Raw genomic sequence first — 20,369 nt, 5'->3', positions numbered from 1 at the left:
CAGTCAAAAGAGCCTTAAATTTGTTCAAGATATACTTTTTTAAAAAAATATTTTATTCATTTATTTGACAGACAGAGATCTCAAGTAGGCAGAGAGACAGACATAGAGAGAGGAAGAGAAGCAGGCTCCCTGCTGAGCAGAGAACCTGATGTGGGGCTCGATCCCAGGACCCCGGGATCATGCCTGAGCTGAAGGCAGAGGCCCTAACCCACTGAGCCACCCAGGCACCCAAGATATACTTGTTATTAGAAAACTAGACTTCTGAACCTAAATGTCTTTTGTTCAGACTTGGTAACTAGAAGAGAAGAAAATCTCTAGTCTGACCAATTTAGAATTACAATCTTAAGAACGTAGAGTTGACACAAGAACACTAAAGTTGATCCAAGAAATGTATCAAATACTCTTGAGATGTCAGAAGAAAGAGGGGCAGCATCTGTCTAAGGGAACCTGTCAAGTCAACTCAGAGGCTGAAGGAGGTGTTTGCCATCCTCTGGGTTCAAAGCTCTGACTTCTAGCTCTTCCCACTCTCTCCCTTGGGGATTTAAGTCAAACTCCTCACTTCAAAATCTCTCTAACCAGACTGATGACTTCAAAATTTCTTACTATAGCCTTTCCATCCAACTAGAACTCCCGTAGCGTGTTCCTATTTGCCTGTGAGGCATTTCCACTGGATGCCTGTCTCGCTCTCATTTCCAATTCATCCTGCCTGAGGTGAATTTAATGCTCCCTATTTCTATCAGTGGTACTTTCATTCTCCAAGGCTCAAAAGTCAAGAAAGTTCACCAAATTTAATTGGGCTCTTCTTCACAGCATCTCTTCTATGAACCCCTTCCTGTCCCTTGCACCTACCCCCAGTAATGCCCTGGACTGATTAAGAGAGGTATATCTACCCCATTTGTAGAGGCTACTCCCAAAACTCGAGCAGACCAATATTCTTAAAGCACAGCTTTCATCACATTCCTTCTCGGCTCAAAAGATGGAAAGGAGCAAAGGGTAGGGGAGAGGGTGTGGAGAGAGAGACAGACAGACACACAACCAAACCAAGAAACAGACTCTTAACTACAGAGAACAAACTGATGGTTACCAGAAGGGAGGTGGGTGGGGGATGGGAGAAATCGGTGTTAGGAATTAAGGAGGGCACTTGTGCTGAGCACTGGATGATGCACGGAAGTGTTAAATCACTACTGCACAAGGGAAATTAGTATTACACTGTGTATTAACTAACTGAATTTAAATAAAAAGTTAAAAAAAAAAAAAGATGGATTCTGTAGAGGGCTGCTATAAAGGAACAGGCTTGAGGGATTGGGAAACTTGACCCCGGCAAAAGGGCCCACGGTAACCCCCAGGCTGAATATAGGCAGGCCCAACAGGGACCCCCCCCTGAAAATATCCATAAGCCTTAACTGAACAATGAGCTACTTAAAACCAGGCCCAATTACCAAAAAAGGGAGAAATTCCATATATCCCCAGACCTCCTCACCTTCCCCCTTTAAAAACAACCCCCCACCCACTGCCTCGTGGCAGACAGTGTCCCCCCACCCCCACCCCCATCCAGCCCGCAGCTCCCTGTGGTGTACTGAATAAGCTGCTGTCTCCTGTGTTCTGCCTCAGGTGAGTTCTTTCATCGCCCACACCACACCCCACATTCGGGGGTTTCTGTCGGATCAGGGAGACACTGCGGATTCTCTACCACTAAAGGAAAATATCTGTGATGGTTAATTTTAAGGGTCCACTCGACTGGGGATGCCCAGACACACTGGTTAAACATTACTTCTGGGTATGTCTGGGAGAGAGTTTCTGGGAGAAATTTGCCTCAAATTGAACTGAGAAAAGCACAGGGCCTTCCTCGGTGTGGGTGGGTATCATCCAATCCCTCGAGAACAAAAAGGCAGAGAAAAAGTTGAATTTACTCTCTGCCTTCCTGATGCTTGAGCTGGGACACTCATCTCACCTCGGCATCCCCGGCTCTCCGGCCTTCAGACCGGGACTGGAATCTAGACCATCAGCTCTGCGGCTCTCGGGCCTTCACACCACATTGCTGGCCTTCCCGAGACGTCAGCTTGCGGACATGGGGCTTCTTAGCCTCCATTATCACGTGAGTTGATTCCTGATTATAAATCTCATTCCTGTTGGTTCTATTTCTCTGGACAACGCTGATTAATACACTGTTCAAGGAATGGCCTGGTGTTGGAACTCCCTCCACAGGAGGCCTCAAACTCCCTCTCTCTTCATTTCTCATCACTGCTCCTATAGCTGCTTGCCTGCTCAGACCAAGTCAGTGCACTCAGTATCCTCAGAACACTGCACAAGCCTGCCTACCCCCAATATGGGGGGCGGGGGGTGACATCATAAACTTGTTTGTAAAGCAAATAACATCTTAGATTCAGAATTTCACACAACTGTCCTAATGATGACTTTCAAAAAAGCAGATACATTTCTCATGAAAGGGGACACCAATTAATATCACAAACTTTGGGGATTCCTAGGTGGCTCAGTCGTTAACCGTTTGCTTTCGGTTCAGGTCATGATCCTGGGGTCCAAGGATCGAGCCCCGAACTGGGCTTCCTGCTCAGCGGGAAGCCTGCTTTTCCCTCTCCCATCACCCCCTCCTTGTGTTCCTCTCTCACTGTGTCTCTCCCCATCATATAAATAAATAAAATCTTGGGGAAAAAAAAATGACAAACTTCGTAATTCGTTTTTCATAAAAGTATGAAAAGTGAAAATTTCATTTCCATAAAGACATGGGAAATGTTTGTGGTGCAATATTAGGCTAAAACAATCAGAATAAAAATATATGGAGTACAATCTAAACTTTGTAAAACACACACAATGCACACGGAATTTAGAGGAAGAATATGGCAGTGTGATAGTTAGTCGTCTCTGAATACTAGTGTCATATGTATAACCTGTAAATGTAGATTTACAATATATGACACAGTTCAAAACTCACCTTTATAGACTATTCTTACCTACACAGTCTTTCTGTGTAATAAATACTGGAGATACAAGTCTCCGTGATAAGCAAATATGCTTCAGGAAAGACCTCCTATTATGAATGTTTTCTGCTGCTGCTGTGGGAGGGGTTTTATTATAGGCTTCTAATTTTGTATACAAAAAAGAACACTCTTCCCCATTTTTCAGTCCTTTTCCACCACGGATAGATCTTATGTTTTTCTTCTTTTCTATCTTGTTTTACATATCCATTCATATTTTTCATACTCCATCCTCTTCTTAATCCCAAACTTTAACATCCAGGATTAAAAAGCACCTCCTTGCTTTCCTTCTTATGAAGTTTAATTCTTTCAGATCCACTTGTATGTAAATTACAGATGCATTTGCTGTATCAGCTCCTGGACTGACAATGGCTAACAGAGATCTTTCTTGACTTATAAAAAGGGTTACATCCCAATAATCTCATTCCAAGTTGAATACACACGTGGAACACACACGTAATTCACCTAACCTAGCGAACATCATAGCTTAGCCCCCCCACCTTAAACATGCTCAGAATGCTTACAGAAGCCTACAGTTGGGTAAAACCATCCAACACAAAGCCTGTTTTTATCATAAAGTGTTGACTATCTCATTAATTTATTGACTACTATACTGAAATCGGGAAAAAAAAAAACAACAGAGTGGTTCTATGGGTACAAAATGATCATTGTTTACCCTCGTGATCACTGGGCTGACTGAGAATGAGGTTCCCTGCTGCCACCCAGCATCATGAGAAATCTTACCACATAGCTAGCCCAGGAAAAGGTCAAAATCAAATTCTGAAGTAAGGTTTCCATTGAATGCATACTGCCTTTGAAACACCGTAAAGTCAAAGAATCCTAAATCAGACCATCATTAATCAGGACCATCTGTACATGTTGGTTCTACTAGGACCCCTGAATTAAATTCACTGCAGATCCTTAATAAATACTAGTTGTAAACATCACCACCATCACCATCCCCCAAAAGGATCCTGACCGCATGGAAGGGGAAGAAAGCAGCCTTCTGCATGTTTCTAAAGCACACATGTGTACTCCCCAGCCTAGCTCCCGGCACACTTACCTACTGTAAACTTGAGTTACTAAATTGTTGATCTGTTTGTCAATTTTGTATTTTCGGTAATCTTCCAAACCATCTTTAATTGCAATAATGGTCAGGACCACCACCAGAGGCAGCATCGTGATTTCCTTTTGGAAGGCCTCTACCAAAGGCACCCAGTTCAAGACAGCTAGAAACAGGAAATATAAATTGGCAGCCCTGCAATCCAAACACAGATGAGGAGTGTTAACGAATCACATCAGTCTCTTCAATAAATGGTGCTGGGAAAACTGGACAGCTATATGTAGAAAAATGAAACTCGACCATTCTCTTACACCATACACATCAAAGCCTAAAGCAAAAGGGGCAGAAATATCTTAGGGTATTTTCCTCCATTTCCATTCGTCGATTTTCGATGCTACAGAGCAGAGAACTAGCTAAACCTAACATATCTGAACAACCTGTACCTCCAGTAGACATCCAGCTCATGGCTTTACTATAATAAATGCGAGGTAGTCTTTATTAAACACATAATAGTAAATACGAGTATGACAGTCTCGAGTCATGTAAAATATCAAGAGAAGCATCACAGGAAACACTATTTTCTTTTTAAAAGTTCAAAAAACTGGGACGCCTGCGTGGCTCAGTTGGTTAAGCAGTTGCCTTCGGCTCAGGTCATGATCCCAGTGTCCTGGGATGGAGTCCCACATTGGGCTCTTTGCTCAGCAGGGAGCCTGCTTCTCCCTCTGCCTCTGCCTGCCATTCTGTCTGCCTGAGCTCGCTCTCTCTCCCTCTCTCTCTCTGACAAATAAATAAAATCTAAAAAAAAAAAAAACTTAGAGGAAATTCAATGTGAACACACTGTAGAGATAAATTTTTCAAAACCCCAACTCTCTAGCCTTCAGAAGCTAATTTGCATGTCCAAACACTAGATTCAGACAAGCCTTAGGATAAACAGAATCCTGAGAGGTTTTTTTCCCACTTGGGACCAACCGTTCTATTTCAGCTTTTATGAGATGAACTCCTTCAGGAACTTCTTCTACTCCTTTATTTTATATATTGAAATACTCCTCCATTGGCCCCTAAGGTAAATCCAAGTAGCCCATTTCCTTCAAAGAAATATAATCTCAATCCTGTATAGCTCCTTGAGTTTTTATTACATATTTTCCACATTAACCATTAAACTTCTCAAAATTAATTTACCCCCATTTCTCCTTCCTTACCTCCAACTCCTTGTATTCTGAAAATTTCTTTATTAACCCTTTTTGATACTTTTTTGGCCTCAATTATTACCATGTGGGCTGTACCTAAACCAACCGCACTGACCCTGAATTCTGTTTAAGTTTCAAATTCTAATTCCATGAACTGCCTAAGACTGCAAACTTCATAAAAGGCAGCACTGACCCTGAATTCTGTTCAAGTTTCAGATTCTAATTCCATAAACTGGACGAGATAGCAAACTTCATAAAAGGCAGAATCATGCATAGCATGTCAGGCCATGAATGCAGGAAATTCATATCTATATTTTAAACATACCCATCATTCCATTAACGTATGTGGAACCTATTTTACAGTGAATAATGAGAATGAAGATATGCAGAATGAATAATGAATATTGAAAATCTGTATATTCATATAAGCATCCCAAAACAAAATCATCTAGCCAAGTCTCTCTTTATTCCTGTTTTTACTTTTTCTGCTAATCCTCCTGGTCATTCTCAGGTCAGTATGTTCATACCATCTTCTTACTTACTTCCCGGCATCTAATCCATTATAGCTGTAATGGATAGCCCTTCTTTTCATTTCCATATTTTTCTAAGCTCAGGTCTTACCATTCACCTGGGTACATACCGCATCTCCTGAAAGTTCTCTCTGCCTTTGCTTTGTTTCTAATTATGCCGGGCATCTAGATGACTCTACTTCCCAGACCTCAAGCAACATATGCTATTGCCTTTCTGCTTTTAATTACGTTCAGTGCCATTTCCTCTCCTCTTGCTCCACTATTTCTCTTTTGTGACTTCCAACCTACTTGGTAGCAGTTTATAACACTCACACGTGCACTGTGTCTCTCATTGTATATACCTTTTGCCCTTGCTAAACAGTAAACTCCATTAGGAAAGGCGCACCATTAAGATGTGCATTTCCTTCGATGCCTAATCTCATAGGAGAGCTTCAATAAATACATATTAAATGGAATTATGTCATCGCTTCACCTGGTAAAGGGCTCTATTTCCCCATACCATCAAGTAAGGAAAAGCTCAAATGGCCTAATGGAAAGAACATGGAAGCAAGAGTGAAAAAACTCAAGGCTATGGATCCTGGTCTGCTTCTTATCACTAGCATGACATTGGGTAAACCACAGTAACAAACTTCATTTCTTAATCTATAATAGGAAAATAGCTGTTATCTTCTCTGGTCAAGACAAAGCATCTTACCAATTGTAAAGTGCCATGTGAACGTAAGGACTCATCATTTCACAACAAACTCTACTAGAATCGTCAAAGAAAATGTCCCAAGTCTATGTTTAGGTAGCATATAGTGTTATAGAAATGAAAAATCATATGTTAACTAGAATAACAAAGAACATGCTAAGTTTTTTTTCCCAAAAATAAAAAAAATAAATAAATAAAAGTACCTGTGAAATTGTTCAAATAAATTTCTTGGCACAAAATTTAGAAGTGTGTACTTTGTTGTTCGTATTCGGTTATTCACGTAGGTGCCAGAGAACTTGTCATACTCATCCTTGAAGGGCCGGAGGTGAGGAACAACAACCCGGTGCTTTCCTGCCAGTTTGGGAGTCTGAGAGGACTTGCCCCCGCAGGCAAGCAGAGAGGAATAGCTGTATGGCCTCTCATCGTCGTCTCTGTTTCTACTGCCCATCAGCCGCTGCCAGTGATACCTGGCCCATTGTAGACACTCAGTCATGTCCAAAATGCGGGCAGATCCAGGATATGCAGGTGCTCTGCCGAAACAAACAAAAACCCACTAAAACACTCCTCATATGCTTCTGGAACGTCTTGAAGGATAGTAAGTAAGGATAGTAAGATTAAAAATTTTTTCCATATCAATTAAATACATGAATCAATGGTTCAATGGGTATAAAGGAAAACTAGTTTTTGGAACTCCATTTTAACCAAATTTTCATTAAATAAAACACACACTTTCTGCCTCAAAAGCCAACCATCTGACCTTTTAAGCAACAAGAGACAGCACCTAAAAGCCACCTCATAACTTGAAGCAAATAATCTGGGTTTAATGTGTACACGTCTCTTAATTCATCTGATAATTAGTTTTCTCATCTTTGAAATGGGAACGCCACCCATGTCAGGAAAGTTTTATAGGGATTTAATGAGTAACATGTAAGTTATCTAGGATAAAGCCTGATGCAGAATAAGTAGTCAATAAAATCCATTCTGTGCAGATTACAAAAATGGCCACAAATTCTTTCCATCTCTGTAGGTACAACCTTTCACCCATCAAGTGGTGGAACCCAGTGAATCTGGGCTTGGCCATGCGCTTTTCTTTGGGTAATGAAACACTAGTCAACATGACACAAGCGGAGGCTTGTGTGCAAGAGAAGTGCTTGCTCATGGAACTCCCTCTCTCTCCCTCCCTCTTAAAAACTCTATGGTCACTACCAGGGGTCTGAGTATAGGCCAGGCTACTAGACGATGGGTCATGACCCACTTACCACCATTGCTCCTGTCAAAATATGAGTAAGACCAATGACTACCAGCTGACCATTAACCCATGTGTGTCCCCAGTGACCCAATCTAGAACAGAGATGAGTTGTCCCAACCAAGCTCAATCCAAATTGCCAACCTGCCAAATTTTGAGTCAATAAAAATTACACTACCATGCTTTGGGGTGGTTATAAAACAAAAATCTCTTACATGTTCTCTTTCTTATTTCCCTTATTTCCAAGTTTTCCTTATCTCCCAGGAAATTCAGCCCTGCTTAGAATTTTGAGTTCACTAATTGAAAACAAAAGATAAGAGCCTACCATATTCCAAGCATTTTGCAAAGCACTTTACAGGCATTATCTTATTTAACATTTACATCAATTTTATGATACAGGTATTATTTCTACTTTACAAAAGAGGAAACAGGCTTAGAGAATAAAGTAACTTGCTGAAGTTTATATGGTTAGTAAGTAGGTAAGGCTGATTCAGACTAACTCTTTCTCATGACAGTTTCTGCTTTAAGTAGTAACGTGTTTCATTGATCTTTGTATCCAGAGTAGCTGGCACTTAGTAGATGCTCAATAAAAGTTCATACCTGGTAACAAGCACTTCACCAAGAGTGTAGAGGACAAGGTCTGGAGGCCTTGGTTTCTATCTTTGCTTTATCAATGTCAATTATTTATCTCCTTCCACTGGAGTTTACCTCTGGAGATTTTTATTTAATAAATCAGTAAGTATGTTAACAAAACTCCCCAGACCTCATCTAGAGAAAAAATGAGGCTATGTGCTGGAACCTAGAGTAGGCTAGGAATACTGAAATCATCTAAGGTTTCGATACCCTTTCTCCAAGTACTCAGGCTCTAGGTGAGGTGATAGGCACGTAGATATATAAATGCAACCCCAGGTGTAAAATGCTGTTTGAGGCACTGATGTAGCTGGGCAAATTATTTAAGCTGGTTTCTTTCCTAGGCTTCATTCTAAGTTTACAACATGTCTACTGATTATTTTCTCTAAAATGTTACATTAATCAGAAATTAATAGTTTTCCCCTAAGAACATTAAAACTGTATCCAGCTTTCATGGATCTGAAATCACAGATCATCACCTTGTAACACGGAAGATCTGGTCCAATTACATTCTAGTAATTCTAGTGAGTCGGTATTTTTTATAATCGCTTCTTGGTAGCACATTTACTTACTATACACTGGTCCTTCAGCAATCCAACCGATTACAGTTGAGCAGCCCTGTATTTATACAGAGTTAGTTGAATTACAATTAATAATCTAAAAATCCATCAAATCTTTAAAACATATATGATCTAAAGCAAAATAATAAAAACAAGTAAGACCGGAGAGTCCTGTTAAGGGGAAGAATACAATAGCCTCCAAGTATGTGTATCTGTGCGTGGATACTGAACCCACAAATATAACCTCTATGACCACTGAGAGAAAATATTCATAAAGTTAGTCTTATCAGGTTTTTTTTTAAGATTTGATTTATTTATTTGACAGAGAAAGAGAGCATGAATGGTGGGAAGAGGCAAAGGGAGAGAGAGAAACTGACTCCCCACTGAGCAGAGAGCACAATGTGGGGCTTGATGTCAGGACCCAGGGATCATGACCTTTGCCGAAGGCAGACACTTAACCATCTGAGCCGCCCAGGCGCCCCAGTCTTACCAGTCTTAATGAGAAAAAAATTCTATCCTTACCAGGTCTCTGACCTTTGGAGTTTGCTCTCTAAAATATCTGTACATAAAGGGCTGAATCCGTAAACACTGGCCAAAATAATTCTTTCTTTTAACATAACTTTTTTAAAAGCCCACATATGAAGTAATATGAAAAGTCTGGTTTTCACTCCAGTGTATAACAATAGCTTCTTAACCTATAACTAGTAATGACAGTTTGAGTTATTAAAGTAGTTTATAACATATCCAGAAATCTCCTGCAGGTTAAGGATGTAAGAAAGTGCTTTATAAATGATTCAGTAGATAATGTAAAAACACCAAATGTAAGAACTAAATGCTTTTCGTGCATTTCACCCCCTGCACATCAGGGACTGATGGCAAACCTCATATTCTTCAGAGGGCTAAAATTTTATAGTATTTCTAGAAACTTTGACTTTCCACTTGCAATTAAATTCTTGTTAAGATACAGGAGTGGGGGCACCTGGGTGGCTCAGTGGGTTAAGCCTCTGCCTTCGGTTCAGGTCATGATCCTGGGGTCCTGGGATCGAGCCCCGCATCGGCCTCTCTGCTCAGCAGGAAGCCTGCTTCCCTTCCTCTCTCTCTGCCTGCCTCTCAGCCGGCCTACTTGTGATCTCTCTCTGTCAAATAAATAAATAAAAATCTTAAAAAAAAAAAGACACAGGAGTGTGTATCCCTCTGGTGTCCACAATCTCAACAGTAATATAGATTCTACTTAAATTTTTAAAATTTTAAAGTAGAATTTCTTGAGAATGCAAACAGAAATAACTAAACAAATACGACCCTTAGGAGGTGTTAACTTTTGGTAATTCATGGCGTATCTAACAAATAATCTCACCCTAGCAAAAACACTTACTGGTTCACAAAAACAATCAGCTTTCCATTCCATGGATCTATTCCAGAACCTTCTCTCTCCCCATTCACTCAGTTCCAAAGAGACAAACCTATGGCTAGAGAACACTTCATGCCAAAGTATCCCCGCGTCCACCATCCTGTGTGCCTTTTCAACGCCCTTCAACTTTTGTTAGGTGCTCTACTTACTCAAATATTGTCTCCCCCTCTCCCCGCCCTTCTTATTCCCAAGGAATTTTGGTGAGGATAGAATTGGACCTGGCTTATTGCCCCCTTCAGCCATCAAATCTCTGTCCTTGCCTCCAAGACAAGGCGGTTCATCAACTGGCAATGTCTTCTCCCCTCGGTACCGCCATTCTCTCCTGAAAAGGGATTATGGGGTCAAAGGACTGATCTACACAAGAGAGCGTTTCAGGAGACTGAAGGGAAAAAGACCTGATGTGGAGGTAATTAGCATGTGGTAAAAATCCTTTCAAATTTCCAGTTCAGAATTTAAACCATTTTATATTGAGCAGGAAATGACCAAGGATCTACTTAGTCCTTCTACTTCAAGTGCTTTCAAAATTGTCAACTGCCAGTTCAGTGAGAAATACTTCCTCTGAGGTAACCTAAAACCCACACGCCCACATACATATACAGCTGAAACAAAAATTATACAATTCTGGTGCTTATTCCTTGCAATGCATCCATTTTCTGTTCTGCTCTATTCTCTTTCTTGCTGAGTCTTTCTTTCATTTTAATACTGATCAAGATGCTTGAATTAGTTTCAAGGGCCACTAATATGGTGCTATACACACTTTGGAAAGACACCGCACGATGTTCCACATGGGTTGAAAGTGTACATGGAAGTGAACAGATCCACTTTAAGCTCCTGTCCTGATAGAAAGGCGGGGGGAACACAGTGGCTAGAGTAGAAGGTTCTGTAGAGTTGGATCTGTTGTTAATAATGTTCACATATATATTCAGCAAAATTTCTTGAGGATATGAAAGGAAAGCAAATCGGGAGTCATACCTCATTAAGAATCAGCATGAAGCATGTTATTTTAAAGTTCAGACTTCAGAAATTACTTAACCTAGAAGACACAAACCAGTGGCCCTTAAGCAAAATTCTATTCAATGATGTATCCTGTATCATGATATTGGCAAACACATTTGAATAATTTTTTTGAATATAGGACTGACATTTAAAATAGAGATAAATTCATATAAAATATTGATATTTAGTTTATCTTAAAAAGAAAAAAAAACAATCACAGAATACTGGGCATTTATTTTCATACAGTAACAAATATGAGAAGTCTTTTGACTATAGTCCCTCACCTAACCCTTCATATTCCAGCTCACCTGTTTTAACTGAATAAATGAGCACTCTGTTCAGCACTTTTTTTTTTTTTTTGAAGATTTTATTTATTTGACAGAGAGAGAGATCACAAGAAGGCCGAGAGGCAGGCAGAGAGAGGGAGAAACCAGCTCCCCACTGAGCCTCGATCCCAGGACCCTGAGATCATGACCTGAGCCGAAGGCAGAGGCCTAACCCACTGAGCCACCCAGGCGCCCTGTTCAGCACTTTTTGACAAATCAAATTCTTTTTTTTTTTTTTTTTAAGATTTTATTTATTTATTTGTCAGAGAGAGAGCGAGTGAGAGCAAGCACAGGCAGACAGAGTGGAAGGCAGAGTCAGAGGGAGAAGCAGGCTCCCCGCGGAGCAAGGAGCCCGATGCAGGACTCGATCCCAGGACGCTGGGATCATGACCTGAGCCGAAGGCAGCTGCTTAACCAACTGAGCCACCCAGGCGTCCCGACAAATCAAATTCTTCCTGCTTTATGGACTCTGACTCGAATATCAGTTGTATCACTTATTAGGTATGTGACCTACGTAATTAACCCTCATGCCTCAGCTTGCTAATGAAAAAAATGAGACACCGTGAAGAGTCATGGGACACGCCGAAAACAATATTCGTTCTGTTCCCCCACTCTCATGCTCCTCTTTGGCAATTTCTCAGGTCATATAGAAGTCAAGGCTGGTAACTCTATAAATTGGGTTGAGGTACAAACTTTCAATATATTGCTTTTCAAATTAAAAGAAGTTGTCCAACTCCAAGTATATATCTGCTGATACATGGAAAGTAACCAGCATTAAGTAGGATACAAATAGAATATCAAACAGTCACAAAAGATAGACATGACATAAAATGACCTTCGCACCACCCGGTCTCATCCTCAACCTTTCTTTCTGAAATTCACCCCAACTATGTCCATGAACAAACTGTATGCCACTCATCTGGTGTTTTCTAAGTGTACCTCAATAACAGTCCCCTAGGCCCCTCCCCTGGAGATCCTGATTAAGAGGATCTAGAATAGGCCCCATGAATGTAGAATTTAATTAGGACCCAGGTGACTTATCAAGAAGGTGGCAAAGCACAGCTTATACTCTGAATCTCCGCAAATGCTGCCTTCTGGAAGGCAGGCCAATCCTATTACCCACTCATCCCACCAGCCCTTATTCATTCTTTAGACTGTTGGAGTTTGGCCATGGAGTGGGGGGAACTGAGGAGGATCCACACAGAAGACTCAGTAAGGCATTCCCTGCTCTGCATCCACTATGGTCCTGAGCTTGGCTCAGTCGTGGCACCTGCTTCAGTGCTCTTTGTTGGCTTTGTTCTTCACAGTCAAGGAACACATCTCACTGCTTGCCAAACTTCACACCAAACTCCAATGCTTGGCCAACGTTGGATCGTCAACAAGTAACTGTTGATCACTGACTTTTATAGAAAAGAGGTAGCAAGTGGAAAGGACACAAAACACCCCATTTCCTCTGTCATGATTCAGCCTGGCTTTCCCTCCATTAGAAGCAGGAGTAATAAGATCTAAGTTTGAGAAAACAGAAGTAGTCAGCTTGTGTTGCATTCATTCCACCTTTATTAAGAGAAGGAATCTGCTTCTCCAAGCCTAGAAGACTCTTACAGAAAATCACTGTTTTCTTTCCTACTGGATTTATGAGACCAGTAAGCAGTACAGCAGTGATTAAGAGCATAGACTCTGTAGCCAGACTCTGACATCAATTCCTGGCACCTCCACTTGCCAGCTAACCTTGACCAAAGGGTTGTTGTGAGGATTAAGTGAGTTAATATATGTAAAGCCCCTAGAATAGTGTGTGAACCATAGTCAAGTGTTAAGTAAAGTTAACAAATGTGACTATCTGGGAAATGTTCTCTCAATTAGAGTACTTATTCATATATATTGAGAATTTGTATGCACAGTAGTAACCCCAACAACTATATCCAAATACTTTTCTATATTTAATTTCTTAAGCTGAATATAACTTTGCTTTTCATTGAACTGAAGAGTATGCCAGGCAACCAACCACCTGAGGATAGCAATACCTTCTAGTCAACTGTTCCCAGGGGTAAACAGAGCAACCTAGCAGACAAAACTTCAATGTACAAGTTAGGATGAAGCATTTTAGGATTTTTTTTTAAAGATTTTATTTATTTACTTGACAGAGACAGAGACAGTGAGAGGCGGAATGCAAGCAGTGGGAGTGGGCCCTAGGGGGAGAAGCAGGCTTCCCGCCAAGCAGGGAATTCGATGAGTGGCTCGATCCTAGGACCCTGGGATCATGACCTGAGCTCAAGGGAGACGCTTAATGACTGAACCACCCAGGTGCCCCGCATTTTAGGATTTTTCAAGAGCATTCACAATTTTAAGATTTAGCCCAATCCAAAAAAAAGCTGATTATTCATGGGGTTCTGCTAATACACAAAATGGACCCATGCTTTACTTGATCTAATACTCTGCCACTGATTGGAACCCTGCCTTCAGGATTAATAGCAAGTTTTTTTAAACACAAAGAAGCAAATGTATAAAGTTCAGTTATCATCACTAGGAACCAAAAAGAATTTTCAGTTCTAGATACTTTATTCCTGAGTGAGCTACTATCCTTAAAGGTAGAGAGGTTCAGTATTTCATTAAAAAAGAAAAAAAACCCTATAGTTTACCTAAGTTTTATTAAAGTCTCCAATACTATTTTTGGTTTAAGAGTAAATTACTACTTGTGAAAATCTGGATTACAACAAACTTACTGCTGGTTAGTAATAGAAAAATACCATTAAAGATTAACTATATGAAAAGGCTACATGTTCCTGGGCTGAGAGTGGAAACTTGAAGCCCACCGTCACCTAGATACACAGTGCCAGAAACATCTGACTCTGGACACTTCGCTTTAACTAACATTAGCATTTTACCTAGAATTTAAGAATTAATTAATATGGCCACAGAGCCTAAAGGTGATGATTCTTAACACATGTTCACACTGGGAGAGAAGGACTGGGTATGAGATTAACATAAACCAAATGATGTATACACCCAACTTGCAATATTCCTTTTACAGCAAGGCAGTAATACAGGTTAAAAGAAAAAAAGTTTCATTGCAAGTAATCTTTCGTCACCACCATATAAATATGTATGTGCATTAAAAACATGTGTTCACTCTTTTATAACTGCCACAAAAATTTATAAACCCATGTCACTTATGAATATTGATGGAAAAACACAAGAAAATCCAGCAAATTAAAGACAATGCAAAAGAATGGCTACTGGTTGTCTCCAGAGGTTGAGAGCAGCCTTCTAGAGACAGCCAGCCAGAAAATGGAGACTTAGGTCCAATGACTGCAAGGAACGGAGTTCTGCCAACAACCTGGAAGGTAGGACGTGGATTCTTCCCCAGAGTTTTCAGATAAGAACTCAGCTTGGATAACATCGTTATTTCAGCCTTTGAGGACCTAAGCAAAGAACCAAGTCACACTGTACTGGGACTTCCAATCTGCAGAACTGTACTCAAGAACTGGAGTTGTTCTATGCCACTAACTTGTGATTGATATGATGGCAAGAGAAAACTAACACCGAGGGCCTAAAAGTGGATCCCTGTGTAAACAGAAACTTAGTTGGCAAACACAGAATTTCAAATCAGTGGGAAAACGGTGACTTAACATGCCTAGAATAAATGGTTCCATCTTGAAAACCAGAAAGCTACATTCCTACTTTACAGCACATTAAAAAAATAGATTTTTATTTTAAAATATTTTCATAAATTTTTAATTCAAAAAACAAATCTCCAGGTAGACTGAAAACTGAAATGTAAAAATTACAGTAAATATAGTTTAAGAAAATTCAGGATATTTTTTATTATTATTACGTGGACAAAACTGTAACTTCTCTCTTGTTTAGACAAGCTTTCTTACAGTCTGTGCTAGTGAGGATGGGGGAAAACCAACCCTCTGGCAGTGGAAAGTGAATTGTTACAATTTCCCCACCACCATCACCAAAAAAATTTATGATAATATTTATGAAAACTGAAAATACATATAACTATGGGCATAGCAACTCCATTTTGGGGAATCTTACCTATTGGTTATGGGTATAGGTACAAGAAGGCATACTGTATTTTGGGATTCGTTTATTTATTTATTTATTTATTTACTCTTTTGGTTTGGTTTTTGTAGTAACAATCTTGGAAATATCATGAAAGTCCTTCAGTTGTGGAACAGCTAACTACACTGTGACATTTCCACATTACAGAATATTATATACCTATTAAACATATGTATTCATACCTTGACCTGGATCAGTGACTACTGTGTATATTGAGGGGGGAAAAAAGGAAATGACAGAGAAATATGGATATGAATGATCAAACATTTCTAAAAATGAATGAGGTAAGACCAAATGACTGATCTGGGTTCAAAGAGTGGTGAGAATGACAACTTGAGCATAGCTGAAGTTTCACTTTAATTATCTACCGAAATACGCGAAGGTATACACAAGATCTAGGACACACGAGTGGGAGTGTGTGTGTTTGTATCACCTTTCCAGTCCCTCAGGAAGACAGCACCAGTTAGTAGTATTGTCAGTTGTGAGAAATGTGGAAACTTCCAGTTCACAAGATTCTGGAACAGAAGCCCACTGCCTTTTCAAATTCTTAGGCTGGAAGAGGAGCCGTGGGAGCACACACTAACCAAGCGTTATCCAGAGGTTTGGGCTCTACTTCCTACTGTGCTGTTGAATCCGCACTTAGCCTGACCTGGATTTGTTTCACATAATAACACAAACTGCCTGGGTGTGTGCAATGTTCACAACCATTTGCAAGAAATACAAGTACAGAATAATTCGCACAAGGCTATGAATATTGGTTATGGTAAGAATACGAAAGGAGTAAAAGATGAACTTTTCTTTCTTTGTCACAATGAAGATGCATCGATAATTTTCAAAAAAAATAAAGTTTTTGAAGGGAGAATCTGTACTTGTTAGCTACAAAACAGCTCCATGTTGCCCTAAGCATTAGCTCTGCATGATGCTACATGAGCCAATATTCCATTCAAGCTAAAGAACAAAAACCAAAACAAACAAACAAAAAAACCATGAAGTTCTAAAATCTACAAGAGATCAATTTGAGTCACAAAGTCAATTAAGGTCAGAAATAAAGAAATTTAAACAAAGCACTGCCTATAAAATAAGTACTGGGGCTCAGTCAGTTAAGCATCCGACTCTTGATTTCAGCTCAGGTCAGGGTCTCAGGGTCGGAAGACTGAGGCCTGTGTCAGGCTCCACACTGGGCATGAAGCTGGCTTAAGATTCTCTCTCTCTCCCTCTCCCTTTGCCCCGCCCCACGCATGCTCCCTCTCTCTCTCAAAAATAAATAAACACTTACATAAGTACCTAAATAAAATAAGTACTAATACTTCTATGATTACTGTTCATGAAATACACTCCCCATGTCATTTATGACTTCTACTTTTCAGAGTAAGAAATAAAAGGCCAAAGGTTTTATAACTCAAGGCATGCAATGTTTTACTCCAAAGTCATGCCTTTCCAATTGTACAATACTACTTCTTTAGAAAATTTAAAAACAAATACGATCATTTAAAACCACATGATTTCTAATTAATGTTTATTTTCTCTAGAAGATATCAAAAAACCAAAATACTTCAATAACAGAGTATTCCTAAAATAACATATCACACTCTGCTCCTTCTTGAACACAAATGTACTTGAAAGCAAACAGTTCTCAAAATCCCCGTTTCCCTTAATGAATACTTAATGAAAAGTTTGTAGCAAGGCAGATGACTAAAGGTAAATATGGGGTAATGAATTCCCTGGGGCCCAGTTAGTATTTAAAAATTTCTGAGGTCATCACCAACCAACAACTAACTTGAAATATACACATGAGCTCACTTGTCTGAAGAAGAAAAACATTCTTATGTACAGTCATTTTAGGATGTTGTATTTGTGGCCGTCAAACCCCCAGCATGCACTGGAGTGTCCTAAGCCACACCTCTGCCTTTCTGATAACACAGGGGCGGGGAGAGGCGGCTCAAGAATTTGCATATCTAGGGGTGTCTGAGTGGTTCAGTTGGTTGGGGGTCTACCGTCAGCTTAGCTTGTGATCCCAGAGTCCTGGGATCGAGCCCTGCATGGGGCTCCCTGCTCAGCAGAGAGCCTGCTTCTCCCTCTACCCTCTGCTCGTGCTCTCTCTCACTCGCTCTCGCTTTCTCTCAAATAAAATCTTAAAAAAAAAAAAAAGAATTTGTGTTTCTAACACAGTTCCAGGTGGTGCTGGTGCTGGTCCTAGTCCTAAGCCATACTTTGAGAACCACTACTCTTACTAAATCACTTTATTTCAAAATGTAAAGCTGAAATTAAGAGTGAACACTTTTTTAGGTACTCCTCCTGTCACTGGCAAGCCCATCTCCTCCAAGTACACAGAGCAAGGCTATGCACCAATGACTTGACAGCCCATGCAAGCAGATACTCTCATCCAAGGCTAGAATTAACTAAAATTGTGAAGGTCTAAGTTTACACGAAAATCCCCAGAAGTTGGGGACGAGACCCGCAGCACTGACTCTTTCTATGGGTTTAATACTGTTACGGTCAGCTTCAGTCATTATTTCCATAGGCTCAGCAAGGGAGAACAATAGGTCCTGACCTTGACAGACTTTCAATCTTCTTCTCAATCAAGATGAGAAAAATGAGAAAGCCCTAACAAAATATCAAAAGTTGTTATACACTTGAGATCTGGGAAGAAAGACAAGTTATCTAACAGGGTCAGTTAAAAAAAAAAAAAAATAGGCAATGTTTCATAGCAGACTCAGGAGACTCAAGACAGGAAGGTCTCCTTGACCTAGATGTCTGAGGTAGCTCTCCTGAGGCACAGTGATAAAATGTGGGGCTTATTCCACTCTGGGTCCTCTCTGCCCAGTGCTCTATTAGAGGCTTATTGCCTTCAAGGAGACCAATTCCTTATCTGACAGGTAATAATGATGACAAAAATGATGCATCATTTGATATCACTGCTGGTTTCTTTGTTGCATCAGTTGCCAAAAGGAACTGACGGCATGGTTCCTTTACTAACTGCTCTCCTTTGATCAAAAAGGAGAAAGGATTTTCATCACCCCACATAATCTTTGGAAAAATATGAATAGTTATAGATATACCTAATAGGGTTTGGTGATGACAAAGGTCAATTTATTTAGTGGGAAAACTGGATTTTGAATAACAAAGTCTCATAATCCTCAGTGCTCTCCAGTAGGCGGGAGGAATCAGATTTGCCAAATAAAGTCCTCTTGGAGTTCTATGTGCTCTTTAATAGTTTCTATCAATTGTAACTTCTTGAACTAAAACCCCAGTAGAAGTTCATGTTCTTTGTTTAAGATGTACGCGAGAGGCAAAACATTGAACTGAAGTCATTACTTTGGATGACTGCCGATTGTTATCATGAAAGGAGGTGCTGTATAGGATACAAAAAATGAACCCATATGGTATCTTTCATTTCTACCATGAATGAAGACATTGTTGTGATAGTTTTGTCATTCTTAGGGCCCTAAATGGGAAAAGACCAACTCTAACCAAGCACGTAGCCCTTATGTATCTCTAGAAAACACCGCTTAAGCCAAGTTCATTCATTCAATGTGACCTGAAAAGCAGACACGGAGGCTGATGCTGGGGAGACAGAAACAAAAGATACTGTTCTACATCACAGCAGAGGCTTCTCACTGAGACCGAGGGAAGGAACCCTCCACAGCAACGAGTGATGTGCTTCATATCACTGCAGCTGAAGAGTGAAATTGGAAATTTCAAATATGTCAAGTTTATTTTGAATGAAGAGAGGCATATAAAATATGAGCATGGTACCTAGATGCATGGTCTTATCCTGGGAAGAGTTACCCATTCTTAATGCTTCCAAACACATTAAATATAAAGACATTCTTCAATCCTCTCATGTAAAAATAAAACATACAAGGACACACTTTCAGACATGGAAATCTTTACCATCTTCTTCAATGTATCTCAGCTTTCCCTTGAAGGGACAACACCTCCAAATGAGTTTACCTTTTGCTGATGTTTCGGCTTCAAACTGGTTTAAGCTAGCAAAAAGCCAGGGAAAATGGTGCAGTTGTATAAATGTCTCTTTGTTACTGGAAACGTAAAAAAGCTAACCCATACTCACGGCAGGTTCCCAATATGTCTCTGTCTATTCTTAAAGCAGAAAAATCACACACGTATGAAACATTAATGATAACGACTTTAATACTGTGTCTTGACATTGGTTATTCTAGATAGTACTCCTAAAATATATGTCACTGAAATGACACAATAGCATGTTTTTGAGATTTGATTATTCAATGCTAAGAAAATATTCCTCCAATAAACCTAAGATCATAACACTACCATTTATAAAGACAAGCTGAGCTCTGTGCCGGGAATAAATATATGATGACTTTAATCTTTACAACAAACTGCATTATTTTGATGCCCATAGAGGGCTGAAAACACAAAGGCTCAGAGTGATTGAGAAACTCACCCAAGGGACACAGCTTGGTGAGTGGCTGACTACCCCAGCCTAATCCAAGTACTGTGATGGACTGAGAACCCTGGTGGCTATTGTAGCTCTGACAAAGGACACAGACAATCGAGCAGTAAGATGGCGGAAGGCACATAGAATCTGGCTGCCTACCGAAAAACACAAGAATGGGAAGAAAGAAGAGGATTAGTATTTAAAAATGTGAGATGACGGGCACCTGGGTGGCTCAGTGGGTTAAGCCGCTG

The 20,369-nt window shown here is 40.1% G+C and overlaps 1 protein-coding gene across 4 annotated transcripts in view; it reads right to left on the bottom strand.

Annotated features, from left to right (window-relative positions):
• ATP10D (ATPase phospholipid transporting 10D (putative)) overlaps positions 1-20,369 on the bottom strand; it is a 104,110-nt gene that overhangs the window by 70,958 nt on the left and 12,783 nt on the right. For 3 of the 4 annotated variants that reach the window (XM_013062691.2, XM_013062692.2, XM_013062693.2), the window contains exons 2-4: positions 11,281-11,341; positions 6,668-6,994; positions 4,057-4,251 (exon numbers count right to left, since the gene is read on the bottom strand). In XM_013062691.2, the coding sequence (XP_012918145.1) occupies positions 4,057-4,251; positions 6,668-6,994; positions 11,281-11,285 (527 nt within the window). In that variant the 5' untranslated portion in view covers positions 11,286-11,341. The remainder of the gene's footprint in view (positions 1-4,056; positions 4,252-6,667; positions 6,995-11,280; positions 11,342-20,369) is intronic. The other variant, XM_004764927.3, reaches the window with a different exon arrangement.

The sequence above is a fragment of the Mustela putorius genome, unplaced genomic scaffold, assembly GCF_011764305.1.
Source record: "Mustela putorius furo isolate JIRA1106 unplaced genomic scaffold, ASM1176430v1.1 tig00000430_pilon_pilon_pilon, whole genome shotgun sequence".
Taxonomy (NCBI): domain Eukaryota; kingdom Metazoa; phylum Chordata; class Mammalia; order Carnivora; family Mustelidae; genus Mustela; species Mustela putorius.
This window is presented reverse-complemented; position numbering and strand designations above follow the sequence as displayed.